The 22788-nt window shown below is 34.3% G+C and overlaps 1 protein-coding gene across 4 annotated transcripts in view; it reads left to right on the forward strand.

The window, feature by feature from the left end:
- The window catches only part of FMN2 (formin 2), a 181234-nt gene that overhangs the window by 93057 nt on the left and 65389 nt on the right, over positions 1 to 22788 (forward strand). For all 4 annotated transcript variants that reach the window (XM_072035606.1, XM_072035607.1, XM_072035605.1 and 1 more), the window contains one exon: positions 17458 to 17519. In XM_072035606.1, coding sequence (XP_071891707.1) covers positions 17458 to 17519 — 62 coding nt within the window. The remainder of the gene's footprint in view (positions 1 to 17457; positions 17520 to 22788) is intronic.

A 22788-nucleotide genomic window follows, 5' to 3' on the forward strand; every position in this document is an offset into this window, starting at 1 on the left:
TATATAATTGCATGCTAAGCATGTCTCTTAAATACCTTCAAACACAAGAAATAGCTACAATTCCAAATGATTGTTATGTTACCCAGAACATAGTTGTCAGTTCCCTCCCTGATCAATTAGTTATAAGGATACAGTATGTCCTCTGCTTGTTTTTATCTTTATGCATGTTAACAAGTGCAGTAGCAATAGCAAAAACTTCTAATACATAAGGGAAAAATGCAGAAGAAAAAAAATAAAATAAACCAAAGATGTCAAATAGAAGGAAAGCAAATTTTATGTTTCATGAAAATGTTATATTCCTTACATAGTCAGATTTTATATAGCATTTATTTTCAGAATAGAAATTAATCTTTTGTTGAACAAAGTTATCTTTGTCTGAACACGTCTTGTAAATGTTGAAAGAAGAAGACTGGCAAAAACAACATACGCAAATCTGTCTTTTGAACTTCTCTGTAATCTTTTCCAATTAAGTAAGTTTCTTTTAACGTGGTTTATCATTTCAGGCATTGTGTTACTTCTGATACTGCTGCAATAGTGTAACTATTTCTCTAAAGCTTTGCATAATGCCTCCTGGTTGCCCTATTTCTGTTGAAAGTAGTTTAGAGACTTCTGCATCAGATCCACCCCTCCCTTCCCTTTCTAAGGACATCCTCATTTAATAATAGCTATTTTTCTGTGATGCTTGTAATCCACAAAATTTGGTAGAGGTACCTGTCTTGGTCTGATAATAGGGAGGAAAAAAAAGTACAGAAGACCAAAGCTATTTGTGTTACAGCTCTCAACTCATTGTTGGTCAGTGATACTATGAGAGAAGGAAAGAAAGGAAAAAGAGCTGTGGAGAGGTAGGCAGGTTCACCTACTAATTGTTAAAGCCCAACCTTTTAATCTGGATTGGAGATTATTTTACTGAAAGTTGCATTCCTCTACTAACAGAGGTACAACTGTGTACAACAGACATAGTTTCTGCTCTGAATTCAAAAGACAACTGTGCAGGAAGTGGATGAACGTCCAATGTTAATGGACAAAATAAATGCTTAATCTTTAATATGAGGCTATTTGTGATAGATGAACACGAGAGAATCTTGGTTTTGTTTTCTTATTTGACTGTTCACATAGACACAAATGATGAGCTGGGAAAAACTTTGTCAAACACTAACTGAATTATTTCACTGGAGGAGGAGGGAAAAATCTCTCATGCTGCATTATTTGAAGGTTCTGTGCAGGAATTCTTTGCTCTCATTAAACTACGATGTAGTCTACATCTATGTGTAGAGATGCTCTAAATGGAAAGCATTCAGGAAAAAATGACTCAATCTGGAAACTGACTCAACATTAGTTTATCATATTAAAGGTCCAGAGGTACTCTAATCAGTATTTATCAGTATTTATTGTAAATAGGACATTAATAATATGTGTCTATAAATGTAATCACTTTAAACTCATAGAATCAAATTATTTATCAGGAATGGATATCTTCTCAGAATGCATTTTACGGTTTAAACAAATTAAGTTGTAAAATAACGTGATTGGTTCAAGTTTTTTTGGACTTTGTTAAACTAGAAGACAAACTAGATGACCAAAATTCTAATTTCTGTCTGTTTAGGTTACGAATAGAATACAAAGTCCTGAAGTAGATATATAGATCAGTTTTTAGGCAAGGTAACAAGTGTGCATTTTCTTAAAGGGATGATCCATAAAGTGATTATAGTCTGTGTAAGTTAATTGCAAAGTTAGAAACGTTACCTGTTCTGGTTTATTAATTGAGAATCTTAATCCTTTTTATTTATTTATTTATTTATTTATTTATTTTTACTTTATCAAATATTGTGCATTTTGACAGCTTAAAAACTTTTTCAAGATCTAGGGTCAAATTTCCCTTGGATAGCCTTTCCAATGTGTGTTTAGATCCTTCCAAGACACCACAAAGAAAAAGTTTTGTTGGTTTGGCCTTTTTCTGTCTTGTGCATTAGCACTTCCTTGAACCTTGATAGCATTAAAAGCCAGTCACAAGTAGTGATAGAGAAGGGACTGGAAGGGACCTATCCTCTGAGATATTCTGAAGGCTTATTCCATTGATCATGGGGCAACAAAGCTGCCCCATGGGGTTAAGTTGTTAGAAGTCAAAGAAAAATACAACCTCAGTTATTTTTTGCCTATACATGCAAATGAATATATACTACTAATATATACTATATGTGCAACAAATCCAGGTAATAAGGACAGAAATATTCACATCAAGAAAGGAACCAAATTTTGGTTTCCATGCAACACGCTTTTGGAACTTACAATTCAAAAATATGTTTATAGAACTAAATACATTTTTCTGTAATGCCAATTGAAATTTTTAACAATATTTGAATCGGCAGAGACTAATTATTGCCACATTGGATAGTTTAGCTAATTAAAAATTTTTGTTGTTGTTAAAAACATATGAATGTAATTTAATAGAAAAGTTTTGTAAGAAATGTAAGAACTGTAACTGCATTGTTTGTCTGTTGTTTCATTTGAAATGCTTTATTTTTTTCTTGGAAGTCTGATTAACTTTGCAGCATTGAACAAAAAGTTTCAGGAAAGTTCTGTTCTACCCAAAGAAAAAAAAAAATCAGTACTGTTATTTCTTATTTGTGTACTGTGTAGTCAGTCACTTGTGAGAGGGATGACTCTGAAATTCTGAGTCGAAAAGCAATAAAATGCTTGCTGTTCACATCAGTACCATGCAAAAACAGGGAAGAAAGGAAATATTTTTACAGAATACAAAATGAAGAAGGAATCTACTTCAGTGCCATATTTTTATGTATTGCTGAATCAAAGAAATATTTTAACATTATGAACATCTTATTAATTGACTTAAAACCTTACGAAGCAGGAACAAATCTCTTCTTGCAATAGCGCTTTGTAACGCAGCTCTTTAGTCACACATTTTTTCATTGAGTTGAAAGGTTTTGAAGGAAAGGATGCTTGCCACAACATTTAGTGATGTGTTTTTTAGGCTTAAATATATTTATACATATGCTTTCAGATGTATAAAAAATAAATGCCTCATGTCTACAGAAGTTAGAATCTAATCTTAATCCAAATTAATAAAAATGAAAACAGTAAAACTTGCAAAATGGACCCATACTTTTTTTATCATTAGTTGTATGCATTTTTTTTTTTCCCTTCTTATCATTCCTTGCTTAAGAAAGAAATTAAAATTGTATACTGTATTAGGCCAAATAAAGATCTGTCTAGCTTAGTACACAATCTCCCGTGTGGATAGCAAGGAAGGAGGAAAAAACAGAGTGGCACTGACTGCATTTCATGTAATTTTATAGATCTCTATCTTATTATTTTTTTTTTTATTTTTATTTTTTGCAGTAGTAGTCTTTCTCTAAACAAATTGAAAATTTTGTTGGAAAGACCTTCACACACACTACCTATATTTCTGTTCTTCCCTGTCACCAGTCTACCATCCATAGCTCTCTCTTCTCTTTGCAAAAAACTTGGCTAGCTCTGCAAGTTATTTTCAATATTTATGTGCACTGTGTGCCTATGACACAGTATCATATCTTCTGTTTCAGTCTCCATTTTTCTATATTACTGGTGTTTTTCCTTTAACTGTTGCTAATCATTGAGCTTGTGTTTTCAGAAACCTATGAAAAAAGTGGATTTTTTTTCCAAGGGCTGCTGATTTTTTATCTTTCACTGTTTTTACATTTGGATTCTTTTTTTTCCATGTACTTTACTTTGCTTGTATTGACATTGAAAGAGATCCTTCTGCACATGCTTGCACTTAGCTTTAAACTGGCTAACTTTTATTATCTGCAAACATTATTACCTCACATTCGTTAAACAGTACAGGAACCAGCAAAGATCTTAGTATGACCCCACTGCTACAACTCTCTATTTTGAAAATTCATCATTCATTTTTATAGTTGATTTCTTTTTTCTTTTTTTTTTTTCTTAATCAGTTTCTATATTTACACTAAGTAAACTTTCCTTTTTATCTCATGACAGCATTTTTTTTTTCCTAAAGCCTTAGGTAAGAAGGAGCCTCTTGCAAATCCAGTATTAATCTGACCACTGCTGTGCTTTGGTTGATTCCACTAGGAGAGTCCCATTCAATTTGTTGCTCATGGGTATCCACTACAAAACAACATGCAACCTTTCTCACTACGTTGTGTTTCTCTCTGTTTGAAGAAGCTGTTCTTCCATATAATACGTGGACACTTTCCAGGCACAGAATTCAGACTGACTGGTTTGGAATTTCCAGCATCACCTCTAGAATCCTTTTAAAATCTGCATTTGTATGCTCTGAAATTCATCGGTTTAAGATGGTGCCCGAAACACATCACTTGAGAGATGTAGATCTTGTATTAGAACATCTTTGACCTTTTCTGTGGTAGTGAATCCTAACACAAATACTTTGTTTAATCTTTTCTGATTCTCCCTTTGTGCTCTTTTTACAGCCAGATTATCTGTGTGCCCAACTGTTTCCTGTCAGGCTTCCTACATCAGATGTGTTTGAAAGCAATTTTATTACTAGCTTTATGCATTTGGCAAGTTGCTTTTTTGTTCTCGTCCAATTTACATTGAACTTATGACACGTTTTGCTTTTCTATTTTCCTTGGCTGATTTCCACTTCTTGAAAAGTATTGTTTACTTACAGGTGTCTCCCATGCTCTTCTGATTAATCATGTATGTGGTTTTGAGGAGAGAAGACGCTGGGGATATGGAAAGATTAGGAAAAGACTGTGCTTTTGAATTTTTCTGATTATTTTTCTGTTGATTTTTTTTTTTTTAATTTCTCTGAAACTAATGTAATGTTTGCAAGCTTCATTATAACCTGCAAGCTTTTTACCCTTTTAACAGGCTTCCTCATCTTAATTTTAGGGTGTTATTTTTTTTAAAAAAAATATTTTTCTCTGCCCTTTAAAGGGGTTGCATGTAAGATTGTTATGGTGTCTTCCACTGTTTTGTAATCCATTCAGAAGTGAATCAAGTGTTGCTTCAACTCTTGGTATTTCTACCTACCTACTTAGAGTAGTAATTGCAATATCCTAAAATCTACACTCTGCACGGATCTCAGATATGTATTTCAGATTAACCCTTCCACTGTTATGTTTTGTATCTTGCATATTATGGCTGTTAGTGTTTAGAAGTCATTATCAAAATGCCTGCTGAATGATTTGTAACAGGGTACTAACTGTGCTCTTTGTATTTCAGCCTAGGCTCCCTGGGTAGGGAGCGTGGCAAACCTGTTTCAGTTCATCACTTTATTTTTACTGATCTCACTTCCTCAAGTGTTCACTGCCACTCTTCTGCAGTAGCTAGTTATGGCACCATGTTCAACCTTTTATTACGCACCTGGCACTGACGATCTTCCTTCGGTCTCATGTGGAACATCCATTGCATCCATCGGTTAGCAAAAACGTGCCGATTGCAAACACCAGCAGACAGGCCACTGCACAGCAGCGTACCACAGAGCCGCCCGGGACCTGGCTCTACCCTCACTTATTTTGCACTTCCCTTTTTTTGAATTTCCCTGCCGCTGCCCACCTTCCCCCGGAGGCGCGGCGGGCGGCTCCGCGCTCCCAGCAGCAGGTGGCAATAGCGGCCCGCTGCGGGGCTCAGCCCGGCGCATCTCGGCCCCGAGAGCAGGGAGCAGAGGGGATGGTGCAGAGGTAGGGCAGCGGTTAGTTTGCTGGATCCGGCCGTGATGGACAGGGTAGGAAACAGGGCTGGGAAACTAGGGTTGGATGTTAGAAAATCACTTTCTACTGCAAAAACGGTGGAACGTTTAGTGTGAGAGCATACTTTTTTTTTTGTGTGTGTGCTAGAGCCATTGTGCCAGTGTTCCTGGATGCTCCTGGCTTTTCCTTTCTTTCTCTTCTTTGTCATGTTCCGTCATGATCTCTGGATAATGAAAGATTAAGATTTATTTCCATTGTTCTGCTGTTCTGCAGGAAACCTCCCTATTCGATATATGTTGCATTATATTTCAGTGTAATTTATTTATTTATTTATTTATGAAGCTGCAAATAACTTTAGCTACTTAAACAGATAATATAGCTCAATGGTATTGAACTGAAGCAATATAGAATGCCTTTTCTAGTCTTACAGTCATCAGCAGACTGAATCAAGTAACAATACTGAAATAAATATAGGTGAAAGGTTTTTTCGCTGAGCACTGGAACAGGCTCCCTAGGGCAGTGGTCATGTCACTGAGCCTGCCGGAGTTCAAGAAGCATTTGGACAACACTCTCAGAAACATGGTCTTATTTTGGGTGGCCCTTTGGGGACCCAGGCATTGGACTCGATGATCCTTGTGTGTCCCTTCCAATGTGAGATATTCTATGATTCAAAAAAAACATATATTTTTTCTAGGACATATATATTTTGTTTTTCCACATACCTTTTGATTCTGTTACAATCCTGGTCTGTAATTTTGTTGAGTTTATTAATACCAGGTCTTGAGAAATACTTTGGAGCGTGAAAAAAGATGGAACTTAAACCATAAACATGCATCGTTCTGCCCTCAGTTATCACAGTATTGTGATTTGAGTTAGTAAAGATGTGTCATCTGTCTTCTACCTAGCCAAAAATCTTGTTGCGTTATTTTAATAATCCCACCATACTTAGAGCATTGACTAAATATCACAAGATCATTACATCATTTTGTTAGCATCTGTAGCTCTTTAATACTGTAACTTCAGAATATTCGGTCAAAGACTTAACATGCATTAGTACAATGAAGGCCATGGTATTTATCCAAACTTCAGGCTGGGCAGACTTGGAATATACCAGACTACATCTAAACTGGTCTCTGTTGTACAAAAAATAAAATTTTTATTTGATTTGCGGAAGAAATTAAAATCTTTATTTTAGTGAGATACTACCGTATAACAGATGGAAAGGAAAATTTGCTTTTGAAATGAAGCCTCTCAAATGATTTCTTTTTATAATTCTAGAGCAAGAAAAACTGTACTTCAATTTGTGATCACAACCATTGACTATACTGCAATCATGGGTTGATAGGGACTTGCCTGATTTCTGAATCCATGTAAATTTCCATATAATTTTTCTAACTGGTTCTACTACTGCAGATACTTATATCATCGTGCACATCCGGCCAGCTTGAACCGTAAGCAAGGAAAGCTTGTTTCTGCATGTGAATTACTGCATATATTCATGGCTAAATGAATTTCCACTATAATGCATATTGTAAGTCATCAAAGGTAGCAAAGTTCCATGCAGACGAAATGATTTATGTTTGCTGATGTTAGAGAAGAGTAATGGAGAACTTCAGAAGGACCTAGCAAACACACAGCTCAACTCTAAATTTGTATAATTTGAAAGAATATTCTGAGCAGTTAGTCTGGCTACTAAATAAGACAAGTCATGTAATATTGCCTGCTAATTTCTGACTCAAGCCATTAGTCTGTACAAATATGAACTTTTAACAATATAAATGATCTCGAGTTCCAGCTGAAATTCTGACCCTTCAACCCTTTGCTTTCTTTGAAGTTGCTGATAGTTTTGCTATTGACTTTGGTGAGTCTAGGATTTCATACAAATATTTTAAGTGATGTCAGTGTATCTTGCAAAACAATGCTCAAAAGGTTAATTTCACTTACTTTTAACACTTAAAATATTCTTTACAAAGTGAATTAGTCAGATTAATTTACAGACTTTTTTTTTTTGGTCTGAAATTATGGAGCGATCTAGTTTCAAACATCTCTTGTAGGCATACATAAGAACTGTGCCTCTCAACTTTCTTCTGTATAAGCTAAATAAACAATTCTCCAGAAAGACAGGTTCTTGAGACTTCAGGTTATTTTATTTCCTTTTTTTTTTTTTTTGTCATTGTTCCATCAGCTAGACCTCTTGTCTAAGCAAGACCTCTAGTTTTGACTTCTAGTCACTCCTGTAGAGAGACAAGAAATGTTAAATCAGCCATTGATCATGATTATTGACTATGTAATCAAGACGATTCTTTGGGTGAGTTTGAGTCTGCTTAGGAAAGAGCAACTTTCTCATTAACAAAACCATGTGGACTTCACTGATAATTAATATATTTATTTTTTTAATAGCTTTATTTTCAATGATGTTAAAGATATAATTGGCTGCAGAGAACTGAGAGCAGATTTCCATGAAAACTTAAGTTACTCTCTCATACTGCTTTTTGAACCAGTAATTTTGCAGATGTATACGTTAGTTTTAAACTGATTTAGTGTTGACACTTCAGTCATTTAAAACAAGTATTCTAAATTGCTACCTGAACCTCTATTTATTGTGGGTAAAATGAGAGCAGAAAAACTAAGATCCTGAGTGAGCTGCTTTATGTAGAGAAAACCTTTCCTGGACAAATCTATTTCTGGTATCCGCCCAGCTAACTTTATCCAACATGCAGAATGCTCTAGAGTATACCCTTGCCTTTGTTATGAGGGATGAATTGTGGTTGCTTTATCTCAAACTAGTGTAGTATCAAAAAATCAAGAGGTTCAATGATGGATTGGAAAAATGATTAAAGACTGGAATGTGCATAAGGAACATGAAAAGACTGGGGACTGTTCAGATGTACTCAGGGTCACAGAGCAAAGTAACACAGTTCAGAGATCCTGCATAAAAAATAAGTTCCTTCTAGTGATTATGATGACAAAGTAAGAAATATATGATTCTTTTTATAGTTTGAATAATTTAAACCTAAATTTATTCTTGACTTTTCACTACTGTAAACCTAGGTTTCATCTTTGCTTATTAGATCTATTGGATGATTATAAGTAAATCTCTTCCTCTGCATCCTGCATTTTGTTTGTCTTGATAATTTAAAATGAGCTCTATGAAACATGAAAAAATAAGTTGATCTTTTTGATTATGGACTGGACTTCTCAGTAAGCCATGGCTTTGTTTACTTTGAGCTACTCGGATGCAAATAGCTAAGGTGGAATTAACCCAAAAGCCAGAAAATTCAAAATAATAAAAAAAAATAAATAAAAATTAAAGGTCTAAATTAGCATGTATCCTGAAACGTATGATTTTTTTTTGGATTCTGGACAAGTCTTAGTAACTTCTTCCAACTGTATTTAGTAAGAAATGCTACCTCATTCTGCATACATGCTTTGTCAATCACGTTTACCAGCATTAGTATCACAAATAGTCTGTGGAACTCAGTGATGTAATGTCATTGAAATAGGGATCAAAAAGTAGTAGCATATATGTGTTTCTAAAACAAAAGTCAAGTACTAACACCCATGAAGGCCAAGTTTTATTTCATTTGACTCATGAATACAAAACTGTATGTTATCTTTCTGAAGACAGATATACATGTCAAACCTATTGCATATCACCTGCAGCTGATCTGTTTTTGCAGTTTGTTTTTATAATGTACGCACTGTAAATATATACGGTCACATAAGCATCCTAAAGATATATTCCTCAGATATTCTGTTCTAGTAGTCTCCTCCACCAAAATGTTATAGTTGATAGGTGTGACAAGTCTCCATTTGAGAACCTTGAAATGAAACACTTGTGGTATGATATACTACCTTAACCAGAAATTGCAAAAACATAGTACAAGCTGATACTGAAGTAAGCACTAATTAGCATTGTATTTTTTATAGCTGTATTTTTTTTACTGTAGCAGAATTTCTTACATGTAAAATATATCCATATGTCAATGATTGTTTTATATAAAAATTGTGTTCATGAAACACTTTTAAAAGTACATTTAAGGGACAGGAAGTCAATCTAGAAAACAGTAAAACCTTTAAATATGCATAAAACGTAATTTAAAAAAAAAAATATTAAATTGGTCTTACATCATTTGCATTTGTGTGCTGTAGCAAGCCTTAAGTAGAGTTTATAGAGTTATCATGGTAATCCTTTCTAGTTTGAAAAATCTTGACTACCGCCAATCTTGTGCTTCAAATTCACTCCCTGAAGACCAGCCCCTGGCAGGTTCTTTGAGACTGTTTGCTCTTCTATGCATTATAGTTTAAAATAAGCATAATCTGGTAAAATGCCAGTCTTTTTCAACCTTCCTGTATCCCACACCCATGTTTTTTTCACCTGCCTAATTTAAACAAAACTTATCTAAACAATTAAGATAAGCATTGAAATGTACTCTCAATAGTCAAATCAGCAAACCTCTCGAAACCAGAACTGAAATACAATCTCTCTAAATTAAACAGTCTACAATGGCAATCATGTTTGTATTTAAACATTTTATTCTGAAAGGATTACAGCATTGGTCTCCATTTTTTTTTCCTGCCTAGACAAGAAGGCGACATACAGAGTCAAACAAAATATATTTGTTCTCTAAGAACTGAGCTTGCATACTTCTTATAAACAAACTGTATAGGTGTATGAAGTCAGACTTCACATAATCAGTAACTGTCCTTAACATTATAGGCAATTGTTTGAAAGGTATGTAGCTGTTTATATTAACTATGTATGGTTATATATTTTGTTGTATGTCTCTCTATATGTATTTATACGTATGTTAAAAAGAAAAAAAAAACAAAAAACAAAAAACAAACAACTCTATTCTTACAAGTATTATTGTTATGTATTTGTAACAACACTATAGAACAATGGAAAATGCTAAGTTCTAAAAAAATGACTAGTATTTATAATAGAAGAAGCAATGTAAAAAGTGATACCAAAGATTACTTCTTCATCATGTCTCCTACTTCTGTTACACCAAATTTTGAAAATATATATGCTTTGTTAATTGATTCTAATTTTATTGCTTCCCAGAGACTTAAGTAAATGCATTGTTCTTGGAGTTATATAAAAATGTTAAATTCTTTAAAAGCAAACCAACCTGAAGCAACAGCTCAGCTTAATCCATGTCTTCTGCTTGAAAATTTAGTATGCTGTTCTGGTTTCTTACACAAGCATTAGATCAAGGTGAATTACTACCACAGAAGAAGTGTGTGCTGTTTCTTGCCTCTAATCCATGCTATGTGTGCATGTCATGAAGAACCAACCTACATGTATGTTGTGCTATGTGTATTTACCTTTACATCCTGAGAAGGTTGACAGTATTTGCTAATAGATAAGCGTATCACAAAGATACTTAGGGCAAGCAGGTAGGTAATAATATATTTTTTTTAAATGTATGCTATTTCTGTCCAGTGTAGCTGACCATCTATTATCAACATTATTCATTAGTCTACCCCTTATCAAAATTTTTTTCTCTAAGTTGTGCAAATTCAGGTGCTCCTGTTTAAGAATTCTTTTAAATCATTTAATTTCTGAGGATCTTTAAAATATATGTATATATAGCCATAATCCTTGTGTGTTTTGCTGGAGCTCCCATTAGCCCAGGGGCATTTTGTTTTACACTGCATTTTCCTTATTCCATTTTTATTTCAAAGAGACTCATTTAAGAGTTAAATTTCTGCATTAGGACTTCTATATTTCCCTTAATTGATACGAAGAAGAATCCCAAGAGAGCAGTAGTAGTTTGTGGAACTATCACAGACAAAAATATGACTTTGTGCAGTAGGCCTGTGTTAGATGAACAATAAGCTCATATGGAAAAAAAAAAACAAAAAAACAGAAGAAGGTAGCAGTCCTTGAAGCTGTGGTTTTATTATGTAACCAATTCAATGACTGTAATGCAAATTTTGCAATTTAGTTGATTTTATATAATAACATTTAGTTGATTTTTTTAAATTTATTTACCTTGATATTGAATCACACCGTCATAATCTTTATGGGTAGAAAAGGAATTCAATGCACTCTGATCTTCTTCTAACTCTCTCTTGGCTCTTTATTAATAAAGTAATTAATTTATTTATTTTGATGAGAACATTGAGGAAGACATATTTAGTGTTTTTGTTTTGCTGCTGCTTCTGAATTTGGCAGCTCACCTGTCAGTCATTCTGAGGAACATGATGGAATTGTCGATGTTGAGGCTTCTGTCTGTCTTGCTAGTATCTGCATACATGGTGTTTTTGCATATTCTTTCAAATATGTGTCAGTGAATGTTTCTGTTCCATATTTAATAAGTAGACAAACCATTTATTGTTGGTTCTAGTTGTTTACTTTTATGATTTTTTTTTATTTTTTTTTTTCCCCAGAAACATTTCATATTTTAGAGCAGGCTACATGTATACATGGTTTCGCACGTTTCTTTTCTCGTGTTGTCTCGTTCCATTGCTTAGGTTCTGTCAACGTGTTATTCTTCTACTGATGCTGGTTCTGACTGTTTAAGTTTACTACGTATAGATTATTCTTGGAGCAGCCTTCTTTAATCAAATCGTAAATTGTTCAAAATCATTCCTGGAATGTAGATGGTTTTATTATTAAGGAACAGAATTATCTGAGATGGAAGTTAGGGAAAAGTAACTTGGATATTGTAAGCTCTCAGTGTTTTTCTAGTCTTGTACCTCAGAGTCACACAATGTTGGAACAACTTTGAAGCCCCTAAACTAGTGTCCCACACACTATGGTGATTCTCTGCTGTACAAATAGGAGGTCCAGTGAAGAATACTCTGTCTCTGTAATCTGCAGAAGTGACTCTTGCTGCTGTTTGACAATGGAGATTTGAAGTCTTGGAAATAGTCTTGGTGTTCTCTTGGAGAATGGGAGCAGATGTGAATGCAAAGAGACAAAAATGTGCAGGAGGGAAAAAAAGAGTGTCATCTTGGAGTGATACCGATGTTTTTTGGAGTCATGGAAAAGGTAATTGCAGTGGAAAACAGCATGAAAAATGCTGGTGGTTTGTTTGTTTTTCTCCCAGAAGCAAGAATCTGAGTATAGCAGGACTGGTTCGGAATTCCTTGTGCAAAATTTAGGTGTCTTTGCTTTAGCTACTGCTCCTCCATGAGGAGATAAACTGTAATCTGTAATCAGTCAAGTGGAATTTGGAATTGCTCAGTCAGCTTTGGTTGGACAGCAGTGTTTCTGGGAGGCCTCACAAAGAGATCATTCACTTCTGGATAGACTCCTAAGACAGCAAATCTTAGGAGTTTTACTTGGGAAGGCCAGAGAAGTAGACAGTAACTATAAGCTTACTATGAGAAGGGAAGACGAAGAACCAACTTTTGGACTGAGCATCAGTCTTCTGATAGTCACCTATAAGCAAGATTGTGCCTCATGAGAGTTTATGACATAAAATTTGGGTCCAAAATATTGTTAAGTCTTTTTCTTATTCCTGAAATTCTACTTAGTGAATTTTGAGCATTTTAGAAGGAAGAACCCAGACTTGCAAACAGAAAAGAATTTCCAAGTGCTGGCTAGCTGTAGGAAGCACTCTTTTCTCTTACAGCTTATGTACTGTTACTGTTGTTGGATTTAGATTAATAGTCTGTGTAGATATGCTGTGTCTATATTGGCTGTCATGTTTGTTTCAGTGGTAGCTGGTAGTTCACATGCTCCTAGGTGTACACATGATGTTAATGATATGTTTTACAAAACAAACAAAAACAGAGCTGCTTCCATTTATAGCCTCTCAGAGAATATAGTTTGCATTCTACAACTCCCTGTCTTCTCATGTATTTATTCTTCAGGATTGTAGTTGCTGACAGAAGCTTTGATCTCATTGGTGGCTTGGTTACATACTATGTTCCTCTAAAAGCATGTTAGTGGTGATTATTTATTGTTTTATTTTTTAAAAATGTCTGTGTTCCATTTTTTTTTTCTGTGCATATGGGAGAAGATCTCTCTGTTCTGAGTTCAGCATGCAGCTGAATGTAGTCATGTTCTTTATAGTAATCTCAATTTTTTTAGTCATAATATTATCTTCCTGCCAGGTGAACTTTCCTCCATGGTGCCCAGCCAGGTTTGCAAATTAAATGCTAAATCTTTATCCTTTTGCATAAATTTTATTAAATTTCCATTTTGAAACTAGTATCTAAGTGAGTTGTTATTGTGCATATGCATATTTTTTTCTCATTCAATTTATGTTGTAGAAGTACAGAATGCAATTAAAATGCTGCCATTCTGCTAAACTTTCTATGTTCTTCTACAGTTGTATAAAAAAGATATAATTTCTGTCCCAAAGATACCAGTTTAAATTTTTGTAGGTTGTGACAAAAACAATGAAAATATCAGGAAAGTTCAAGACAGAAAAAAATATTCCTCTAACTATGTAGAAATCCTTGATTTTGGCTACAAATCTGTTGAAATGTTCTCTTTTATTCCTCTGTCCTTTATAGAGTCAAGAAACCTTTTGTGACTGCTCTTCAACCTCTTTATTTTCTTTTTACTGGGTAGATTTTCTATAAACATCTGTTGACCAGTGCTTGCTTTAATAAATAAATAAATTTGGTTTGTAGTTCTTTTCATTTTTATCTGTGCATATTTGTCTGTGTATATATGGTTCAAATTGAATAGTATCTCTATGTGTACAACTACACAATTATATATAAATAATTGTTATGTATAATATTGTATAGTATTATATACATTGAGTATTTTTTCTGTATTTGTACTTGAAACTAGTACTGGTTTTATTGACAGTGGTGACAATATGAACACAGGAAAGTAGAAATTGGCAGAACTATTAAATCTTGAATGTAAAAACAGAATGCCTGAATTTGATTTGATTAAAATTTTTTTCTATGGGAGTAAGAGGCAATAAATATTCTCCACTGCTGCATTATGAATGTAGCTGAAAGACTGGATAATGTGCTGGCTATTAAAGAGTATTTTATAGTAGTCAAGACCAGGGAATGGCAATGTCAACTGCGAAACAAACAAACAAAAAAATCACCTTCTACAAAAGTGATATGGGTGAACATATCCATTGACTGCAAAACTCTTAAACCCTTCTCCAGATGTTTACATCAAAGTGTACTGTAAGTGTAACACAGGTCAGGAGATCTTGAGGGGAAATTAATGTTTGTCTATATTTTTCTTCTTTATTTAGTCGCCATGTGGAATCTTTTGGTAATATATTTAAGTCTGTTTTGTGTAATCATGCTCATTGTGTGGAGGGGACAATGGATATATTTAGCTAGTTAGCGTGGCTGCAGAAGAAAACATTGTTTTATCAAATTGTCTGGGTAATGGAATTAAACACACAACAGAAGTGATTTATTTTTATGAACAATCATGTTCTACTTTACAGTGATGCAATATCACCAAGAAACAGAAGTTCATCTCTTGATTTCCAAAGAGGGGAAAAGAAAGTGGTGAATGTTGAAAAATCGTAATGGGATATTTGAGTGCTATATAGATCTTTATATATAAACATTTTTTCCAAGGCGGGGGGGGGACTAGGACGGGGGAAGAGGTTTGAAACAGATATACTAGGATCTAATTTCTCCAAGTTCTTGTCTCAGACTGATTTGTTTTAAGCAGCTCCCTGAAGTATGTACACTCTTCTGCATACCTGTTTTGTTGAAAGTACACAGACCTGGCACCATTGTGTTTGCCAGGCATTCTCTTATCTCGTGCAAGCATTCAAACAAAAGTGTTCTATTGCTCCCCTAAGTAATCCATGGGTGATCTTAACGCTGAGCAAAAGTCAGAACAGGAACTTATGTCATATTTCTTAGTGCAGGAGCAGACAGTCTCTGGAAGGAAGGACGATGGGGGTAGAGCAGGCAGAAGACAGCCAGTAAGTCAAAATAAATAGCTGAAGGGTTGCAAGTGTGTTCATATATAAAAACATTGCGTAAGCTTAAGAATGAAAACTGAGTTTCACAATAAATCCTGTTTTTAATAGAGCTGTTTGCATACATGCTTTGACACGTGTTTCTTCAAAGTAGAGGTCTCTAACCAATCTAGACCCAGTATTTATTTGCATGCGTGTTTTGGTTTCCTGTTCTCAAGGCAAGTTTGGCTTGTTTCAAAGCACATGGATTTGCCTACTGCGCAAAAGGGAATATCAAAAACTACATACAGTACCTTGTTGAGAGGGCGTCTTTAAGTCTGTTAAATAACTAAGAGCAGATTTTTGCATGCACCCTCTGCCTAAAAACAAAATAAATGTGTTGCTTCCTGGACTGTTATCTGGTACATTGCTGTTATCTTTCAGATTCTCTTATTTTGTGGTAAGGGAAAGATGAGGGAAAATGGGAAATAGATAAGGTTTTGCTTTTTTGTTATTTCTAAAGATTAAAGACTTTTATAATTGTTTTTATTATTATTGTGTCAGTCCTAAAACTTAGCTTCATGTCTTCCTTATAGTGTACCCTGCTTAGTTTGAGATCAACACTACTTTGTTTATAATTTTCTTATACTGTAACTAAAACTATGTCTCAGGCCTGGAAAGGGGGAATGTGATGAGTCCCAGACTCAGAGTGGTATCTCTAAATGGTTTAAAACAATCGGAAACCAATGAACTTGAATTATATTGTCTGTAGTCTTTAGGTATATACACAGAATTTCTCTGTGACAGTTAAAGACACGGATTTATAGGACATAATACCCTTGTGCTATATTGCTCTCAGTGATCATTTTGCAATCCCTAGATGAATCTCACCTAGGGGATTATGGTACTTCCTGTATAAATACAGACACATACATACCACACATCTCATCACAGTAGAGGTAAAAAATAATGAAGGTCAAAATGGAGAAAAGATTGGTATAGTGTAATTTTAAAAAAAAATAAGTATTTTGTTACCATCACATACATTCTAATGCGACATTCTAAATCTCAACTTTTAAAGTCTGGATGAGGAGAATTAGATTTATTTGTCCTGTCAGTGAATTGTCAGTGTGCTTATAAAAAAAAAATGCAAAATGAAAACAAAAATTACTATCTTTAGAATAATTCTTGCTTTGTGTTAGATAAGAATAATTCTTCGTTAGTGCACACAAACATTACCTGTGCCTCAGTAAATGTTCCTTATATTAGTGGGGAGTCAGGTTTGTGTTCCTAAAAGTGTGTCCCTAGATTTTATTTCCTTTGGTAAAGGGTAGTTAGATGGAAATCACTCCCTATGCTTGTTGAACCTGCTTTTTGACACTGAAAAAATACTGTATGTGTGTGGCGCCAGAATTGGTTGGGAACAGGAAAGGCATATTTTGTATCTGTACTAAACCTGTCGGCTTAGTGCATAGAAGACTTGACCCTTGTCAGGTGTCTTGAAGTTAACTGGCTGACTTATGGATTAATCAGTTTAAGACTGAAACCAACCAGTGACAGGAATGAGTTCTCTGTGTGTGTGTGTGTGGCTGTGGTGCAGATTTACAAATTTTTATAATGCTTTCAGTCAGACCGTGAAAGTCTGATGTAAAGCTTATCTCTGATCTCTGGCTATGGCCATACTCGTGGGATCGTGTGTGTATGTGTTTGGGGGAAGGGAAATGAATTCTTTAACACTTGACACCTGGCTCTGCCAGGTTTCTAGCCCATAGTCTTAGGCATGGCACTATTTGAGGCATTAATAAAGTTAAAACCCTTAAGCTGTATGACCAATAGGTCATAAAAACTATTGCTGAGTGTTGTGCTCAGGCTTTCTTTCACAGCTGGATTATCATCTTGACAACTAATTCTTTTTTTTTTTATAGCTGTTGTGAACTTGGACAATTCTGTGGTTGACCTAGAGACCCTTCAGGCCCTGTATGAGAATGTGAGTAATCAAAGTCCATAAAATAAAGGAATACTGCAGGTCCATATGAAAGTATTTTTGTGTTGCATCAGTAACTGTAAGAAATCTGTAGAATGTCCTATTTTGAAGTGACTATTTTGTCCAAAGCAATTAAGATAATGATAAGCAGTTGAACTGTATTAATAGTCTTCATGTGTTTTATACAGAGTATATCTATTACTTATAGTATCGTGATTTGATTTCTAAATGATAAATTAGTTGTGCTCCTTTTTTTTTTTTTTTTTTTTACCCTTGTATATATTTTTGGGTAGGGCAGTCTTTGGTCAATAGGCATCAGACCTTGCACTCCAAGACTTACCCTAGTAACTTCACTAATATAACAATTGTGTTCAATTAAAAACATTTGTTTTAATAAGAACAACCATTTCATTTGTGGAACTGTAGTTTTAATTGTTATTTCAGGGTTTCCTTCAAAATAATTTCAGCTCTTTGAAAGCAAAAGGCTTACTCTAAGTTAATGCAATGAAAAGTAGGAGGCTTCATAAATGACTGGTGCTTATCGTCATAGTATGTTTGACTATTAGATATGCAAAATCAAGGATTCAGAATGTACTCAGGTATGGTCAAAGACTGGCTTTAGCAAGTTAAATACAAAACTCAATGAGGTGGATTTCAGAAGGACATTTCTGTCTTCAGCTGGGGCCAGTGAGCATTACTGCCTTCTTGGAGCACATTGCCTGGAGACAGAGGTCTGGATAGGTATTTCCAGAAAGAGCAAAGAGGCTCTCTATTTACCCTCCAAAACACAAAGCTGTGTGCAACAGAATGACATTAAAAAACAATGTGTGATATTGCATTGGACTTTTTATTTCCATCATGTTATAATTTAATAATAAATTCCTTAATGTGCACCTTTCTGGTTTTGGGGGATTTGGGGGGACTGTTTTTATGGCCTATTTTGGAATGATTTATTAATTTCTGGAATTTCTCATTAATGAAACACTTTAAGGCATGAAAAGAGAGTTAAGCTCTAGTCCTCTCTGAGTGGGGGTGGGGGAGGGGGAAGGGAAGCTTATGATTAACAAGAACTCAGAAGCTCTACAGTTCTTATTTCATCCCTGAAGAATTAGCTCCCCTAGCACTCCTAAGGAAGATAATGACCTAATGGATACCTGTCTGAACTATACCCCCCTCACACCCCCCCCCCCCCAATCTTTACACTTTAAACACTTCTCATCCTTATTCTATAGCATTTTTGGACAGTCATGTGTTCTTTCTTTATTTTTATTTTTCCTTCCAATATTTAAAGTGGGCCTACAGGAAAGATGGGGAGGGACTCTCTGTGAGGGACTGTAGTGATAGAACCAAGGGGGGAATGGTTTTAAATTAAAAGAGGGGAGATTTAGATTAGATGTTAGTAAGAAATTTTTTCGTCTGAGGATGGTGAGGCACTGGAACAGGTTGCCCAGAGAAGCTGTGGATGCCCCATCCCTGGAAGTGTTGAAGGCCAGGTTGGATTGGGCTTTGGGCAACCTGCTCTTGTGGGAGGTGAGGCTAGAATTGGGTGATCTTCCAAACCAAAATATTCTATAATTTTGCATTATTTTTAATATGCCTCCTTGCACAGCTATATCCCATTCCACACATTCTTTAGCATGTAAAAAAAAAAAAGTAATTTGATATATTACATATGCATGATTGTGAGAGATTGAGTTATTGCAAGTATGGAATAGATACTGCCCTGATGATCAGTTTTTTGCAAAACTTCACTCCTTTGTGTTGCATTTAACTTTATTAATTTAAAAAGTAGTCCTCTTTTGTTGCTGAATATCATTTGTGCTAACAGGATATTTTTCAATTGCTTTCTTAATCTCATCTGTAATATACTTCTGAATTCTATTATAATGGATTACCTCTAAATTTGCAGTTTGCTGAAATACCAAATGCTATTATGCTGCTTTCGTAATAACTTTTGCTAATTACTGAGAATGTCTGGGAAAAGTTGGCCTAATTGAGGAAAATATATGTAAGTTTGGGGAAGACTCAGAAAGTTTGAATGACTGTATTATAGACTTTTTCTGTGAATAAAAGGTGTATCAGCCCAACTTTATCACTATATTTGCTTGGGTGCAAGAAAGCAGGAAAAAAATACATGATTCAATTCATTTGGAGAGACCTTCATCAGAGGAGCTGAATCTTGTTGCTGGGTACTTCGGTAAAACTGACTGAAAAGAAGCCCCTTATTTTGTTGTTGTTTATCTTTGATTACAGATTGAAAATACAAATATATTAATCAGATCTTGGTAGCTTCACTAATTATAAAAATACTGTTCAATTAAAAAAAAAAGTGAGCAATAGGTGATTCAAGAGGCACTAACATGTTTGACTCTTCCCTTAATTCTCAGCCTCATTCTGTGTTGTGGGTGGGGATAAGGTGACTAACTCTGTTATATTGTAGCCATTAACCAAATTTTTAGTTCTTAGAGTTTATTTATTGAGTTGGATTTTTTTTCTGGATATTTAAATACCTTTATACTAGTTCTAAGCCTTTCTATTTGATCTTTATGGAACATATGGCAGCATTTGTTTTATAGTCTTCCATCAGAATGTATTTTTTTTTTCCCTGATTGCATATGTCTGGCATGGTGCTTTCCCTTCTTAAATGTGAATGAAATTTGGGCAGTCTCCAAACCTAAACACGCCCTAATTTCAAAAACCACAGTCCCGAGGGCTCAATTCCTGTTTACTGAGGAATTAAAGTCTTGTTAAACCAAAAAGTTACTGTATATATCTTAGTGACTTTTTATAAATGAAGAAACTCACACCCCACCAATGACCCAAGCTCTCAATAATTTAATAGTATTAACTGGTACTGGAGTTAGTGAGAAAGTCTTTGTTACTGCAGTCCTGGATCATACAGTGTTATCGTTCCCACATATGGTTGTGCAGCTTTCTTTATAAAGCTGTTCAGATGTGTTGACAATTAACTATGTATTAAGACAATATTAATAGGAAAGCCTTAGTAGATAAGGCTACACGTGGAACTTTAATGTGCTTTCACAGCTAGCATCTACCAGAATGGCCTTGTGGGCTCAGTTTTTCTCTGCATTTTATTTTATTTTATTTGTATTTTTACTTATATCTTATTAACATACACTTTAAATTGGTGGTTTCTCTGCTTTATACACAAAGAACTCCAATTTGGAGTCAGTCAACCGTCAGTTAATAATTTACTTTTAATGAGCTGCATTCCATTTTACCCTTTTATCATTACAATATTTTTTTTCCTGTTTCCATCTATTTTACAAAGATTGGGGATACATTTATCACATGATATTATAAAAAATATTTTCTGCAGATTTTTTTTCAATTTGCTATGGGGGGGAGGGAAAGAGAAATTGTTTCATCCCTACTCCTTAAGATCTTTTTTTTCCAGGTGCTGTCTATTTAGAGAGGAAGAAGGCAGATAGAACTGAATACAGTTATCAATTCATTGTATGTCTTTAACTATAGTGGTTATAATGAGAAATAAAATTATTTGCGGAGAAGTGAATATTCACCTTGAAAACAAGTAGCTTCTTAGCAGACATTTTATCTGAAATACCCCTTCTTGAAATCAGGTTAGGCTTAAAGCCTGCTGTATTTTCACTGTATTGTGAAAATAAGTGTATAAGAATTGCTTGAAAACTGTATCAAAGGATTATTTCTGCTTTCTGCATTTGTTCTTCTAAAATTGCCTTACATCACAAATTCAAATATCTATAGTTTCTTAATTCCTCTTACATTCTGTTCTATCCATATATTTAAAAGACAGCTCAGTGCTTTCAAAAACCTCTAAATGCCTTTTGTAAGAACAAAAGCATCAAGAAGTGTGCAGTGTTTGCCTCTACTTTACCACTAAAATTCAAACCTTCTCCCCAATTATTTCTTGTGATTTTTTAAACAGACAATTAAAATGCTCCATCTTAACATTTTTTCAGCAAGATAATACAAACCTCTTATACAAGACGCAGCTTTGAAAGAATATGATAATTGCTATTAACGAGGATATCTTTGTATATATTTGTTTCATTTACTTTTGACAATGTTCTTTAGACAAGTCACTTCTGAAATGTTACATTCCCAAAAATAAAACCGAACAAAAATAAAATATGAATAATAATAAATGCTTTCAAACTGATCTAAGGTCAGAGGTAAGGTTCTGTTGCAAGGAGAAAAGTACAGGAAATAGAATTATGTTGTAAAGTGGAAGCATGGCCCTTACCACATTTTTGATCCTAAATAAGATTCATAAGACTCTACACTGGCAAAAGTGGGAAAAAAGTTAAAACTGAAGCAGCATGTTTTTGTGGTCTTTCTATCAGATTAATGGTGCCTGATTTTAGATATAATTAACATAAAATTCTGGTATATTACACTGTTCTGTTCTATTTGTAATATATATATATATATAAACAAAGGAAATAAAGAGCATTGACATTCAAAGAGGTGTTAATACAATCAGATTAATGAATTTCGTGGGATGTATTGAATGTTCTTTTTTGACACAAATGCTGGAGGGTAATACAAAAGCTTTTTTTTTTTTATCTATCTGCAAATTTGAGAACAGATAAACATTAGCCATACAAAAATAAGCTAACAAGTAACAATTTTGAGAAATAATTTTCAACAATAGTTGTGCAGAAGACTTGTCATCCTCATTTCTTTTGTCATAATTTAAAGTACCCAGAATTTTTATTTTGTGTTATACTTTGTTTACATTCTTTCTGAAATTTTTTTGAAGTATAAATTTAAAAAAATGTTAGTAGGGAAACTGACTTTTGGAGGATTTTTTTTTTTGGGGGGAGGGAGCGTAAATTGAATAATTGAAGGGTTTTTTAAGTTTAAGTTGAATAAATAAATTTGATCTCCCTAAAAAATCATGTCATTCGCATACCTAGACTCTTGTGAGTCTGACTACATGACTATTAGAACAATGCTGTCTTGCCTGGCATCGTTCAGATTTCTAAGATCTGTAGTTTTTATTGATAGACAACAGACTTTTTACTGATTAGAAATGAAATGGAGATTTTTGTTCATTTTTTTTTTTTTTTTTTTTTTCTTTTTAAGTTTCCATTGGCTATGAATGTCTAGGTGAAGTTAAGAACTCTTTTCTTTACACCTGCTCCCTAACACAAAATATAAAGTAAGCCTTTCTTCTCAACAGCACCAGCAGTGCTCAAAAATGGAAACTTCTGGTGTTGAAAACTAGATTAGGAATTTTGAAAAAAGCCTTAAAAAAAAAAAAAGT

The sequence above is a fragment of the Anas platyrhynchos genome, chromosome 3 (assembly GCF_047663525.1).
Source record: "Anas platyrhynchos isolate ZD024472 breed Pekin duck chromosome 3, IASCAAS_PekinDuck_T2T, whole genome shotgun sequence".
NCBI lineage: Eukaryota > Metazoa > Chordata > Aves > Anseriformes > Anatidae > Anas > Anas platyrhynchos.